This window comes from Exophiala xenobiotica (assembly GCF_000835505.1).
Source record: "Exophiala xenobiotica strain CBS 118157 unplaced genomic scaffold supercont1.7, whole genome shotgun sequence".
Classification (NCBI taxonomy): domain Eukaryota; kingdom Fungi; phylum Ascomycota; class Eurotiomycetes; order Chaetothyriales; family Herpotrichiellaceae; genus Exophiala; species Exophiala xenobiotica.
In genome coordinates, this window is record NW_013562488.1 from 798418 (window position 1) to 812859 (window position 14442).

The following is a 14442-nucleotide window of genomic DNA, read 5'->3' on the forward strand; positions in this document are numbered from 1 at the left end:
GGTCGTCATTGTCCAAATCCCTTTCACAACCGACCACAGCCATTGAGAATTTCGGTAAGCATATATTGCCCTTTGTCCCCAGGAATCTCTTTATGTCACATATGGGCCAGATGGTCCGATGGACGTTGCTAGTGTTGCTGGCGTCAGCCACAGACACCACCAAGAATGTAGCAACACTCAGACGGCCAGCTGCAATCGTATAGAGAAGCACTTGTCCTGCCGAGTCCGTCTCGTACAGTGGCCAGAGCCAGGGCGTCAATGAGCTCCTTCAGATATTCCTCCGATTCTGGTGGGCAATGAACGTCTGACCGCTTGTCTTCGACCTCTCAGGACAAAGAACTCGGATTTGGAAACCCCTGAGCTCCATTGGTATGTGGCCAGTCCAGTCTCTCAAGGTGGGATACAAGTCAACCACTGTGGAAGCCATAATCTGCTATTATTGCCCGATCGCGTGCAGTTGAGAGGCCTTGGGTCCGCTGATGCTTCGCCAGCTAAGGTTGTGCACCAGAAGCCGCTGCGTCCAGAAAACCCCGGGTATTGCCAGACTGCGTACACTCCTCTTGAACGAGGTCGAGTGGCCAGCCCTTTCCGTATCAGATCTTGCCCTCTTGGGTCATTCTCTGTATTCGGCTCAACAAGACCGTCCCTTGCCTGCCTAGTTTCACCTTTCCATCTTGTCCAGGTCGTTTTGCCTTAGTCATGGCCTTGCGTTCCTTTTCCCTCGCTTCCCTGGCTTTCTGCTTTGCCTCAATATTTGCCTTGTGTTGAGTGGCTAATTCCAACTCTTTTTTGTAGCGTGAATCCTTTGGTCTGCGCTGACGAGGCTGGCTTCTGGCGTTTTGGTATTGATTTTCTTGAGATTCTAGCTCCGGTCGCTCCACCCCTCGTGTCTCTGCAGCGTCAACCATAGCTTGTCGGTCTGGATGTAGTTCAAGGCTCGCAGGTGTAGCATCTGTGGGCTCATCTCGTGCGCTGCCGTCCGGCCGCTCTGTCAATGACGTGCCGTGTGCAGCTTCCTCCTGCGCCTTGACTTTAGCGTAAGCCTTCTTCACTTTGGCTTTCTGGATGAGGTCCTTTTTGATCTTTTGTGCTAAGGATAATTAGCAAACCCTGCAACATCTGGCACTAGCGCTCACCTTTCCGTCTGTAGGTGCCATCTGGTAGATTGGCTGGTCCAACAGAAAATCCTTTTCGCTTCTTCTTGCCTGGTTCGTCTGCGCCGGCCAGAGAATCATCGTTCTTTCTTTTCGCACCCATGTTTATCTAGCCTGACTGGAGGCCGTGCTGTCACCGCAAAGACGGAATATGTGCTGCTACAAAAGTCTGATGGAAAGGCCGCGAGACTGGCTTGCTGGCAAGGCTGGATGAAAATAAATCGCTGCTTGAAACTCCGGAGTCCCGGGGAAGGAACCGCCGGTTAACGGTCATGACATCGCATGACTCCGTCCAGAGGAGTCATTCATCTCCCGGCATATCCCTCACAGACAACTTCTACTCTCTACTGCACAGTATTCTTCTGCATCCACACCAATATACCTCGTCTTCCTTATTGTGCCCCCACTTGCTATCGCACATGCGGTGATATACGGTGTCCCGTATCCTCGTTGCCTCCCTAGCGTCCGGCGACTCGTCCGCTATGTTTCCACCCTGTGCGAGTTCTTTGACGAAGGCTTGTCGTGAGAGCAAAAAGCCTGCACAACCCGTACATCTGTCCTATCTCTCAGGAAGTGGTGCAGGAGAGCATGCCCTTTGTCCTGGATGTTGAAGCCTTAGATGAGAGATCAGCCAAGAGACGGAAACTTACATCGTTATCGGACATGACTCGATATTCAGGACAGGCATATTATCATTGTGAGGAGGTGCCTCACGGCCAAGGATCAGAATCAGAGGAGACACATGGATCGGAAGAGCGGTATGCCCCAAGCCTCGAACAAAGGACGGTCACGACGAGCGATCGAGACGAATTGATTCAGTGCATCAAAAGAGGCCAACGGCCAACTTGGGTACCCAGACCAGGGCTGGAAGCTTTGTGTGCTGAAGTCAATGCTGAGCAGAAAGATCTTCGTCCGGACATGTTTCATTCTGAAGGAGATATCCAATCATCACATACTCAACGTGTACACGAACAAGCAGGGCCACTACCGACTTCCTCCCCCCAAGGCTCTGCCACGGAATCTTTGAGACGATCGTTGTCTGCTTTCCATACTGGTGACTTTGGAAGCGATTACGCATGGGAACCTTCCAATCCAGCAACCACTTCTACACCGACAAGACAATATTTTTCATTAGATTATGGCAATTCACCTCCGACATGGCTTTCAGAGTCAACAGGCGTTGCAAAACCTCCCTCTCCCTCGGCACCTTCGTCAGAACCGATGAGGCGATCACGAGCGCCTTCTTTGGGTAGTAGTCTAACATCGAGCTTCGTCATGCGAGTTCCAACCAGCCCGCTTGTTCATGCTACCAACAACCCTTCCCTCGATTTTTCGCCACGGAATCCATTGGCTAACGATGGAACCAAGAGTGCTCGAAGGAGGACTATGCCTCCAAACGCTTTTGGGGCTTTTCGTATGTCACCCATCGATGGCGGAACATCCAATACTGTTCCTAACCTACCAACGTCTGATGCACAACATGAAGGTAGTGCTTTTGCGTGTCGGCCTCGCCGCTCATTGAGTTCTTTTACATATCACCCAGCGAGCAACCCACAGCTACCCTTCGTGGCCAAGCCAAGGCGCCCGTCGCTGGCTTGCGATGTTTCTCCTCGCCATCGAGCATCCATGGTGGGGTCTTTTGAGGAGTCTATTCTACGAGGCCGAATGTCAACGCCGCCTTCGAGACCACTTGACTTCGTTGCGCAGATTGGCGTGGTTGCAAAAGGCAATTGTCCCCCCAGCTTGAAGTGCCCGGCGCATGTTACGGTTCCCTTTCCTGCGGTGTTCTACAACTATCCATCTACAACTGAGTCGAGGTCTATCTCGGACGATAATCCCAGTCCTTATGTCGGTACTATTGATCTGGAACGAAACTTGAAAACCCCTGAATCTCCAGCTCGGCGGCCGCGTCGTGCTGAAGGTCCTGTTGATACCCAAGAACTAGTGGCCGAAATCACAAGTCCCGAGAACACGGCTATTGGCAGGGCGCTCGCCCGGGATGTGCAAGAAAAGAAAGGTAAAAAGGCAGATCTGTCCAAGGTGCCTACAGGAGGAGCGTATCGGGTGCCACAGAAAGGACAACTTCAAATTATCATCAAGAACCCCAACAAGACCGCCGTGAAGCTGTTTTTAGTGCCTTACGATCTCAACGGCATGTTACCAGGAACAAAGACCTTTGTTCGACAGCGAAGCTTTACCTCCGGCCCCATCGTGGAGAGTGCAATAACAGATGACAAGGTCAGCCTAGCAAGCCGTGACCCTCTCAGCAACAAAGATATCCTTCGGTATTTGATCCATCTCAAATTTTGTTCAACTGGCAAGGGCCGCTTCTATCTCTACGACAACATCCGTGTTGTTTTCGCCAACCGGGTCCCTGATGGCAAGGAAGGGCTAAGGAACGAAGTTCAGTTGCCTGAACCACGATTCAGCCCATACAAACCCGCTGAGACCGGATGCCGAAGCCCAAGTGTTTCTGCGCCGAAGCTTTCCTCCTTGCTACCGGACAGTGTCTCTCCGGATTTTGGAAGCTTGGACGATATCCTAGACCAAAATGCGATCCAAGACCAGGCCACGAAACGGCCGCATCCATCAAACATGTTCAACGGTACTTTGGCCCAGCACACCTCGAGTACAGGTCCCAGCATTATTCACCATGAGCAGACACCCTTCGAACCCGGTCGCACCGTCTCGCCAGTCCAAGGCTTCTTGCCCTCTACATCTTCGCGGAGTTCACCCGTTCCATGGTGTGACCCTCGTAGTATGACCATCACTCGCGGTTTCTCCCCTGCACCTGTAGAGGCTGGAGATGGGCTGATTTCTCGAAAGTTGCGAGAATTGAGTGCTGGTCGTGTTGCAAGCCACACTGATCTCATGGGGCCCTGAAGTGCTTGAGAGACGATCCTATAGATTTTGGTTATGACGATTTATTTGTAGCGGCGTACTGGATGGACATTGCATCACATGGATACCCCTTCGGCCACACACGGGAATTTCGTAGTTACCATATGAGAACAGATACACATATTCGTATCTATCGTCATGTATCTTTATGTCTTAACGTGCCTTTGGAGTCCTTGTAACCGTCATGGCGGAAGAATTCTACACAGTACTTAGGAGCTTCAGCAGTAATACTCGTACCTTGGTCTGGCGAGGGCGTCCTGACCATTGGAAGGGTGTTGGCAGCTAGCAACGGCCATTCGTCATTAGCAAAGCCGCAGCCTAGATGGACACAGCCACTAAGATACGCAGATCACCATCCGAGCTCGCACATGAGCCCAGTGACCATTCGCGACGCGGCTGCCACCGGCCGCTTAAGCATCGAAAGGGGCGAGAGGAGCTGACGGATAAGTGATGATCAAAGAGGCAGGCCGAGCCAACAGAACTTGGACTACAACCCGCCGTGCCCGCCCTAAATTATGATCCGCCGCCCAGTCTCAGCTCATGGCTTGCACTGACTGCGCGGCACTGCAGACTGGCACCTCACTCGACCTTTGACTTCGACTCCATCACGTCGATACGCACAACTCGAAACTGGTCTCTACGTGCCGTCCTCTTCCGTCCTCCTTTCTTCGTGGTCCTTGCAAATCTTGACCTTCGTTCGACGACTTCCTCATGCAACAATCATAGCCTATCAGCCTTAATTCCCTTTTTAACGTCGATGACCTGGGGAGTCATCCGAGTCGAAGATGCATAAGATCAGCAACTTCACTGGCCAGGCTCGCCATGGCTGGGAACGGATGACTCCAGCAGCGTTTGGCATGTCTAGGTTTCACCAGGACATGTCCACGCCGCAGCCATTGAGACGTCCTCAAGGCTCACCTGCAATCGTCTCGCAGCAATCCGCCGAATCCACCCCAGTCAATCTCTCCTTCAATGTACCTTTTGCCTCGAACCTGGCTGGCCCTGATCCCGAAGAGATACTGCATTCAAGTCCTGGTGCCTGTCAGCGGTGGACATTTCCCGCAGAGACGCCCGAGGGCACGCCCATTCACCAGCTGCCTGTGCATGTACAAAATGAAGAGAGACTGCGCTCGTTATGTGCGTACATAAGTGATCAGAGTGGAGGTCGGATACAAGCAACAGTCACTTCATCCGAGCCCAAGGCTGGTCCCGCATTGCACAGGAAGTCACAAGGATTGGTGACCAATGTTTGCATTTCAGGTGAAGGAGACCTAGTCTACAAGATGAGGTCCAAGATTCTCAACGAGACTCCAATCCTGATGGTACGTGAATAGCTTGTGACCCAGTGCTCAGTACTAATAGTTTAGCGTTCTGCAATTGTCGACATTGACCCAGGTTTGATACTTGACAGCGCCGAAACTGGAGTCCGATCTAGCGTGCTCAACCATATCGATCTCTGTGCCAAATATACCGGGACCGACATCTTTCTTCTGAAGCCTAGAAATGGCGAGACATCGTCGGCCGGTGCGTCGTACGGCAATGGCGTGGATAGCGGACTCGACCAACGATATCGAGTGAATATCTTCGGAGACATGGAAAGTGTGGAACATGCCAAAACCAGAGCTTTGATGATGATCGATCAGATTGTGAAGATTCCAGAGTCAAGTCTACAAGTACACATAGCTAACGCATGTACAGCTCAAGCACAAAATCGATGTCATCAAGCTGGAAGTGACAATGCATACTTTAGTTTCCGGGCGGACGGGCAAGAACATCAAGATGATCGAGTCAGCCACAAAGACCGCGATTTATTTCCCACCACCATTTCCCGGAGTCTTCGGATACGTCCCACCACATGCCACACGCCGAGCCGCGGACGAAATCTTCATCACAGGCGAGACACAGGAACGCATCAACCAGGCAAAACAGAGGTTGAAAGAGCTGGTCATAGGCATTAAACTGTACTCGAAGGATGCCGTGGTCTCTGCGAGCAAGATTGACAGCATATTGCTTGATCGATTGGACAAAGTGCGAAAGATCATGGAGACAAATGGTTCTCACGTACTCTTCCCACAATTGGCTAGCCAGCGTGGTATTGTGCGCGTCCAGGGCACCGAAGTACTACATGTGGAGAGAACGGTGAAGGAGATCATGGCTCTAGTATGTTTACAATGCTAGAACGGACATTACGGCCAACTTCGATGTACTGACGATTTCATAGGCCGGCCAATTCTTCAGTGCTTCATGGTGGATTATGATGCCCGATCCAGCACAAGGTCCTGCTATTCGAGCGCCGTCTCCAGACGACATTCGTGTCATGCTGAGTGATATTTGTACCAACTCAGGCGCAGATATTAGCTTTGAGAAGTTCACCTTCACGATCAATGGCTCCGACGACGCTGTCAAAGCAGCAATGATGGTCATTAACCAAATCCCGTTTGTCAAGCGCACACCGTACCAAATGCGAGTCAAAATCGAACTGGCGAATGAGCACAAGGAGTTCGTGAGCGGCAAGAAGAACGGCAAAATCAATAAGATCATGGGCCAAAGTGAGCTAATCCTCTCTGAAGATCTCGATATCACTGACGCATTTCTTAGGCAACGTCCAGATCATCTTTGATGGCTTCAACGAATACAACTTCTACATTGACGTTGTAGGCAGTCAGTACGAGGCCACCAAAAACGGGCTCGACCTTGTCGAACAAGAAATGCCGGCCTCCATCTCTTTCCATGTGCCTGACCAATATCACAAGCGTATCATTGGTATTGGTGGACAGCACATTCAACGCATCATGAAAAAATATTCAGTATTCGTCAAGTTCTCCAATGCCATGGATCGCGGTGGGGCCGGAAAGGACGACGATGATATCAAGGTTGATAATGTCATTTGTCGTACGCCTGCCCGTAACGCGCAGAGCTTGGATATGGTGAAGCAGGAGATTATGGATATGGTGGAGAAAGTTGTAAGCGAAGATGACTCCCCAACTGACAAGCCCATGTCCTTATCAGATGAACCTTTTAGGATGCCGAGTTTGTCTCCGAGACGGTAGTCATAAATCGTCTCTATCACCGCGAATTGATCGGTCGGCTGCCGGAAATCGAGGATCTGGAGAAGAAATGGAACTGCAAGATTGACTTTCCTAACACTGAACAAGCCAGTGACATTGTCACCATATCCGGTCCTGAATATCAAGTACCACAAGCAGTAGACGCATTCCTCGGCATGGTGCCTGAAAGCCATGAGATTGCCTTCCAAAAGGCGGACGACCTGGACAACTTCTTCACCACTCCGGAATTCTACAACGAGCTACGGCAGAAGTTGAGAGACCAATATGAAGTGGACGTCCATGCCAATCCAGAAGTCAATAGCCTGCCAAAGTCCGCCACCGCATCTGTCGAGCGCATTGTCAGTCCTTCTGAAGGCCGCCTCGTTCTGACTTACACTCGGAATAATGCTGGTGGACTCAAGGACGCCATTGACTACCTCATCTCTCAACTCGTGCCACACGGCCTCGATGCCTCCACAGTGAAAGGGGCGATTCCTCGTCCCAAGTCAGACTCCTTTGAGGATTCGCTCCCCTTCTTCGACTCGAAGCTCCTGCAGAATGCGCCGTCCCTCCACTCGACCGACTCCCCAACGCGATCAAGTTTTGCCGACGGAGACAGTACGCCGGTGTCTGAGCGAGCGTCTCTGTTTGACCGCCTCCGCAAGCCAGGCAGCATTACGTCCTTCTCATCCTTCATGAGCCGCAAAAACCAGAATAACTCTCCAGGAACCTTCTTCAAACACGCTTCCTCCAATGCGAGCAAGGCGTCACTGATCTCTATGGAGAGCCGTGAAAGTGGCTATCGGAATTTCTGGAATGACAGCGGTGTCAATCTCCCCGAAGAAGACGTCTCTGCTTCTTCGCTCAGTGGTGGCTGGCCATCGCGATACGAAAATAAATTCCCGTTCGGAACAGGCAGTGCTGCGCCGGGAGACAGGACACCCAAGCATGAGCACCCTCGTGCTAGTTTTGACTCGGGAAGACCTCCAACGTCGCACTCGTTCTCTTCCTACCAAGGTCCCATGGGGCCACATCATCACAACCCGATGTTGAGTGGCACCAACGGATCGAACAACCATTTGAATCTTCCGCTGCGCTAGACAAGTCTGTGATGCTCGGAAAACGACTATGATACCCAACATGGATACGGAGATCATGATTTATCTGTTCTTATGTGCAGCAAGATACGATACCCTCTATGCTTCAACGAAAACTAAAAGGTGGAAGCCAGCGATTTTTGGTGTGTCGCTCGTGATGCAAATCAAGCGTGATTTGACTATGTCTGTTACTTGGTTATTGTTGGTGATGGAATGCACCGAACAGGATCTTGGTGCATTCAATAACACTCCTTATGTTCTTGCGTTTGGAAGATGAGATACCCAGCACGTTCTTCTTCAGGCGGTTGTTGCAACTTCTTGCTACTTGATAGCCATGCGATGGAAAAGCTATGATTGCTTCAGACGGCCATGCCAAAGAACAAGATACTATACCCCAGCAAGCTTTTTAGAAAATTGTGTATGCGAATGAAAGATTTTAGGTCCATGATGCTCCGTCCTGGTCGCAATCATCAAAATAATTATCACGTGAAATGTCGCTGACTAAGGCATTATCGACCGAATGATTGGAGAACTTGCATGCATGCCGGGCGCGACTATGTGCAGGCGATGCGCGTCCGGCCCAGCCTCAAGCAAACAAACCGTTGCGCATCCCTAATTCTCGCTCATGATCACCAGATTAGCTTCACCTCATTCCTGATGCCCCTACGTTACCCTCGGTCATGCCATTAGACGGAGACTTGCCAATCGCCAGACATGGCCGACCTCGACATCAAGATTGGCCATACAATCGTGACCCAGGATGGAAGAGAAGGGGCTGTCCGGTACATTGGACCACTGCATATTGCAGCGGGAGAATGGCTAGGTCTCGAACTGCCAGATAACTCGGGGAAAAACGATGGTTCGGTCAAAGGCCAGCGCTACTTTCAATGCCCCCCTGGTTATGGTATCTTTGTCCGCAAAGAGTCCGCGGTCAGAATTGCAAGGCAGGCTTCACAGAATTCCAAAGCCAATGGTACATCGTCCTCAAGCGGCCTGTCCACGAAACCGAGACCATCCAGCGGGATGACCGCTGATGTTGCGAGAAAGCGACAGAGTCTCATGGGCTCAGGAGCCGGGTCTGTCCATGGATCCCGGGCATCGTTAAGAGTATGCAAGGAACCATCTCGTCGAGGCTTCTAACTGACTCCTCACTCACAGTCTCCCACCAAGTCTCCCACCAAGTCTCCCACCAAACCTACACCCTCCATCGCCAGCTCCACAGGATCGACTCCGCGAACAGGAACGCCGGCCACTACTGCACGAACGTCTGATTCCAGCACGAGATCGAGACTCAGTACAGCCGGGAGGCTCTCGATGGCTCCGCCTAGCACAGCAAGCCGCAGCAGCGCAACCGCGAATAGACAGTCCCTGGTTGGCGGGGCTGTGAAGCCAGTTTCCGTGAGGTCGACTTCCATACAATCACGGCAGTCTCTGGCTGGTTCCCGTCTGTCTATGTCTTCGAAACCCGTTGCCAAAAGCGAGCGTGTCATCTCACCTCCGGCCTCGGTAGACGAGATCTCGTCGCCACTTTTGGAAGAGGAGGAGGAGCCCGTTGCTCCAGCATCGACGGACGCAGACCATACTGGGCTACGTGAGCCAGCAGAGTCGCAAAATACACCCCCGGGATCTGTTTCTACGCGACAATACTCTGTCTCGTCGCCTCGAGATGGCTTGGGCGCTCCCCCAGAGGACAGATCTAGGCAGGCGCAGGTTATTAAGGCTCTAGAGACAAAGGTTCGCAGTCTACAAAAACAGAGGCAGGAGGAGCAGAGCCAATTACAGAACGTCCAAGACCTTCGGAATCAAAATACAAGATATGAAGGAATCATCCAAGCGTTGCAAAAGAAGCTCAAGACCAACCAGCAAGAAATGATGGACCTTAAAGTCAAGTATGATGAAGCCGAGAGCCGCGCAAGAAATGTCCCTGATCAGAGTGCCGAACATGAATCGGAGTTGGAGCTGGCCACACTTGACAAGGAAATGGCCGAAGAACGTGCTGATATGTTCGAGACTGAATTAGAGGCGCTCAAACTCAAGCATGAGGAATTGGAACTTGAAGCTGAAATCCTGAGGGAGGAAAATCGGGAGCTAACTTCGGTCATGAGTCCTGAAGAAAAGGCGAGTGCCGGCTGGCTCCAGTTGGAACGTGAGACGGAAAGACTACGCCAGGCACTGGTCATGTTGCGTGATATGTCCCAACAGAACGAAGCCGACATGAAGAACGAGATCAAAGAGCTTCATGAGACGCTTGATGAGTTGGAGCAGTCAGCTACCAAGTACGAAGAAGCTGCGGCCAAGCTCAGCAAGTCTGAAGAGACCGTCCAGCACCTGAAGGAACAACTTGAGGCGGCAGAAGCCAACGACGACATTCTGGAAGCTATGGGAGCAGAACGAGACCAGACTCGTCATGAGATCGAAATACTGAAAAGACAGATCCAGGATTTCGAAGAGCACATCCAAGTTACTGATGAACTGGAAGCATTCCACGTCGAAGAAGAAAAGCGTTTGCATTACCAATTGGATGAGAGCGAGGCAATGATCAACGACAAACAACGCCAGAACCTCGAGCAGCAGAAGACAATTGAAGACATGGAGTATACCTTGACCAAATTTCGAGAAGTCGTCCAAGGGCTTCAAAGCGATATTGACGAGCTCCGTCGTTCACGAGACATAAGTGAGACTGAAGCGAACGAGATGAGCAGTAAATCACGGGCCATGATGGACTTGAATCTGAGATTACAAAGCTCAGCCGCGAAGACACAGCTCAAGGCGATAGACCTCGAACTTGGGAAGATGAGAGCTGAACAAGCGAGTTCGCATCTGGAAATCTTATTATACTTTGTCCCGGAGACATTCGACGTCGATAAGAAGCCCATCTCGGCTCTTTTATGTCTCAAGAGAATCCGGTCAAAAGCGCAATTGAGCAGAAGTATTTTGGCGGACAGAATACGAGATCGACCAGACCTGGTCCAGGATAGCGCAATATCCACATTTGCTGTGATGGAGAAGATGAGTTTCATCGCCAACATGTGCGACAGATTCGTGCAATTCATGTCGACTTGCTCACTGGACGACTTCATGAAATATGCTGGAGCACCGTTTGAACTTGAGCCTGTGGAACTTGCAGTATCCGGCTGGGTCGAGGCCCTGCGACATGATGAGCTGGCTCCAGATGGACCAGATCACTTGCAACGCATGGCTGGCATACTGACGGATATGGCGGAGAAACTACTTCCTGATAGCCTCGAATCCAAGACAATGGAGCTGCTGGCAAACGTCTCCATGACAGAGACGTACACCGACAGCATTGCAGGTCAAGCCCAGATCCTGGACAAAGTGGTACAAGGTAGATTGGGAGCCCCCACCGCTGATGATGAAGATGCAATGGCCTTCCGGAAGAGAGTGGATCAAGTTGGTGTCAAGTCTCGGACTGTGAAATACATCTCTGGGAAGCTACTACATGCTCTCAACGATCTCCGAGCTCGCTCGATGTGTCTTAATGAGTCAATGTGGCATTCGTTTGCAGAAGCCGAGAATATTGCTTCGGCCTTGTCTCAGCTGACCCAGCGGGTTGGACATGCAGCCATTGAAGAACTCAACAAGATCGACCGGGATGAACCACTCTCTTACTCAGGTTTAATCGACAAAATGACCTTAGTCGCTCGGCAACAAGCAGAGCAAACTACATCGCAGACAGGCCCAGAAGATGTCTTCGACATCCTTGCGAAGCAGCTGTCGGTCCTTCAAGCAATGATCGATGATTTGCACACGAAGTCTGCCGATCTGTCAGGCGCCGTTGAATTCGAGAAGGGCCCAGCACCTTGGATTGTGAGAGCCAAGGAAGTCAAGGCACAAAAACTCCTTTCGCAAGACATGCAAGAAGAGATGGCCCGCTTGAAGTTGAGGATTCAAGAGCAGACTATCAGGATCAGCGAGAGAGACAGGCAGATTGAGGAGCAGCAAGTCAAGGTCGAATTACTTGAGTCCCGAGCCAAGGAGACCAAGTTAAAGGACGACGGCGTAAAATCGATGCAGGAAGAAATCGACAAATTACGGGCCGAGAACGCAGTAGCATCCGAAAATCTACAACGACTCGAAGCTGATCATCGAAATCTGCTCGAGACACGCGAGAACCAGAGAATGGAGCTTGATGCCATGAAACAGAGAGTACCTGCAGACGGACAAGGTCTGCCGAGTGGTCCTGTGGATGAGACCACATCTTTGCGCTTCAAGGCTGAAACCGAACTCCTCAAGGTGGAAATCGCCGGTCTGGAGGCCTCTGTGCGCTTCCTCAAATCCGAAAATACGCGGCTTCGGGTGCCTGTCGACAAAGTTGGCCAGGATGCCATTGGTCGTGCATGGCTCGATCCAAGTCTGCTCAAGGTGGGACACAAAGGCGACAAGGCAAGGGGGCTTTGGGCAGAGTCGATGGAGGTGTTCACAGATCTTATCGAGTTGGCCAAGACCTCCAAACCCGTTAGGTTGGCTCCAAAATCCCCACAGGTGCAAGGCAACCCTGGCTCCGTGTCTACATGGAGGGCCCGGTCGACCACGATGTCGTACCAGATCCTTCAGCGGAAAGAAGAGCTTGAGCGGTGGAATGAGATGAAAGACGACTTGGTCAAACGGGCGAAAATCGTAGCGCGGCCTTCACGACATCGATATACAGGCCCTGCGAAGCCCCAAATCTTGGATGTCAATGGAAAGACCTTGGAGCCCTCCAGGGACGTAGTACGCATTGTTCAACATTGAAACTGAAGGAGGTCGGCCAGGAGCTGGTGTTTAAGGATCCGCCTTGGGCCGAATGTATTACCTACTTTTTGTGCCAGGAGCACAGACTCGGATGAGCAGGTGGAAGCGGGTTTGGGCGAAAGGACAAGTTACCCTGGAAGACTCCGGGCTTTGGACTACTACCGAATGTTGCGATATAAATTTGATCTCGTGCCCAAAAGTGGGCAGCGACGCAGATCGACAGGCCCGTGGGACGCGCATCATCTGGAGATTTTCCTCCCCATTGTTACGAACGTCCCTCTCGGTCTCCGTGTTCTCCTTCGACTTGATCCCTATCTATCTTTGTGCACAGAGTCATGTTGTATCTCGACTGGGAGTTCTTGGAGTTTCTCCTGTTCTCGTTGTTGCTTGCGTTTGTCACCGCAGCTTGTGAATTTGGCCGGTGTTCCGTCAAGCCCGAGCGTGCCAACGACAAGGGGGACAACATTGCGAGCTTGAGGGACACGCGACAGCTATGAGTCTTTGCGTCGAACCTTATCTTCGAGCTTCTGCTTGCCGGATCAGGGATCTCACGATAAGAAGCACAGTCCAGCAGCCGGGAAATGGCCTTTTTCACGCTTTGGCCATCGGCTTTCCCCATGCTCCTTTTACTATTGAAGCTTCTCGCTTACAGTCTCTCGAACAAGTTGACGGTTGCAGAAATGGATATCTTTCCGCTGCAGTACGTCAGGTCTACGTCTCGGCGCACTCTACCAAGATGCCACCCGCCTTTGCTTTGCTGCTGAGAGCAATGCGTAACTACGGCGACATTCGGCAGGCCACGAATATCAACCAGTAGCAAAACTGCAAGTATGGAACTGTGACGAATGGTGCGACATCTGTCCCTAGCGAGTGCATCTACAGCATCCGGCAACCGAGAGACATCGATAATCGACTTAAAGGGAGTTTTTGGCGGCCACCTCATGCCATCTTACATCTCGTATGCGATAGCCTTTCTAGGCTGCAGCGGCGCGTTGTAGAGACCACCTTGCCCAGTTTCTCGATTCCCTTGAACAAGCACTGAAACCCAGGACCGCATGTACTGTTGAAAGATGACTTTTGTGCCTGGTTTGTACAGGTCAAAGCTTGTGATGCCCGCTACCCAAATCCGCGACTGGGCGGTCGTTGCAGAATTTCTTCATACACTATCGAACCTTGGACGGAGCCTTTCTGGCAACCACTCCGAGATGCATGTATCCGCCTTTGTTCCCAGTCCAATGGATCTCGCGCTCAATGGCCGAACCATCCTGCTGGGTCGTGATCTGCGCCACGAGCTGCGCAACATCCTCGAGGATCATGTCTGTGCACCTAGCTGGGACATTTCTCAATTTGTTAGGCCTCCTCCCCCGATGAGCTCCGACGTTCATTCACTTGCCGGCTTTCGCCTCCTATTGCTTGTTGCAGGGTTTTCATGGTTTCCACTGTTTCCACTGTCGTCTTCGTGGACCTTCAACGTGGAAGAGATCCGAGACC

General features: G+C 51.6%; 4 protein-coding genes across 4 annotated transcripts; 3 read left to right on the forward strand and 1 right to left on the reverse strand.

The window, feature by feature from the left end:
• Positions 1–593: 593 nt before the first annotated feature.
• PV05_11001 (uncharacterized protein) lies at positions 594–1257 on the reverse strand (the record flags this gene model as incomplete). The annotated part of the gene is made up of 2 exons (XM_013454438.1): positions 594–1090; positions 1137–1257. 2 exons carry the CDS (start codon positions 1255–1257, stop codon positions 594–596), a joined length of 618 nt encoding a protein of 205 aa, XP_013309892.1.
• A 220-nt stretch (positions 1258–1477) lies between these two features.
• On the forward strand, positions 1478–4222 carry PV05_11002 (uncharacterized protein). Its single transcript, XM_013454439.1, has one exon. It carries the CDS (start codon positions 1743–1745, stop codon positions 4035–4037), a length of 2295 nt encoding a protein of 764 aa, XP_013309893.1. The 5' UTR covers positions 1478–1742; the 3' UTR covers positions 4038–4222.
• A 369-nt stretch (positions 4223–4591) lies between these two features.
• On the forward strand, positions 4592–8645 carry PV05_11003 (uncharacterized protein). Its single transcript, XM_013454440.1, has 6 exons — positions 4592–5377; positions 5423–5701; positions 5754–6215; positions 6277–6604; positions 6654–7018; positions 7078–8645. The coding sequence occupies exons 1-6, from the start codon at positions 4841–4843 to the stop codon at positions 8200–8202; spliced, it is 3096 nt and encodes a 1031-aa protein (XP_013309894.1). The 5' UTR covers positions 4592–4840; the 3' UTR covers positions 8203–8645.
• Positions 8646–8913: 268 nt separating this feature from the next.
• PV05_11004 (uncharacterized protein) lies at positions 8914–12951 on the forward strand (the record flags this gene model as incomplete). The annotated part of the gene is made up of 2 exons (XM_013454441.1): positions 8914–9306; positions 9358–12951. The coding sequence occupies 2 exons, from the start codon at positions 8914–8916 to the stop codon at positions 12949–12951; spliced, it is 3987 nt and encodes a 1328-aa protein (XP_013309895.1).
• Between the last annotated feature and the right edge of the window lie 1491 nt (positions 12952–14442).

Excerpts from the sequence above, each read along its gene's own strand:
- PV05_11002 (XM_013454439.1), top strand. The coding sequence starts at position 1,743 with ATGCCCTTTGTCCTGGATGTTGAAGCCTTAGATGAGAGATCAGCCAAG.
- PV05_11003 (XM_013454440.1), top strand. The coding sequence starts at position 4,841 with ATGCATAAGATCAGCAACTTCACTGGCCAGGCTCGCCATGGCTGGGAA. Across the intron at positions 5,702-5,753 it reads TGATGATGATCGATCAGATT|CTCAAGCACAAAATCGATGT; the intron begins GTGAAGATTCCA and ends ACGCATGTACAG. Across the intron at positions 6,605-6,653 it reads CAATAAGATCATGGGCCAAA|GCAACGTCCAGATCATCTTT; the intron begins GTGAGCTAATCC and ends CGCATTTCTTAG.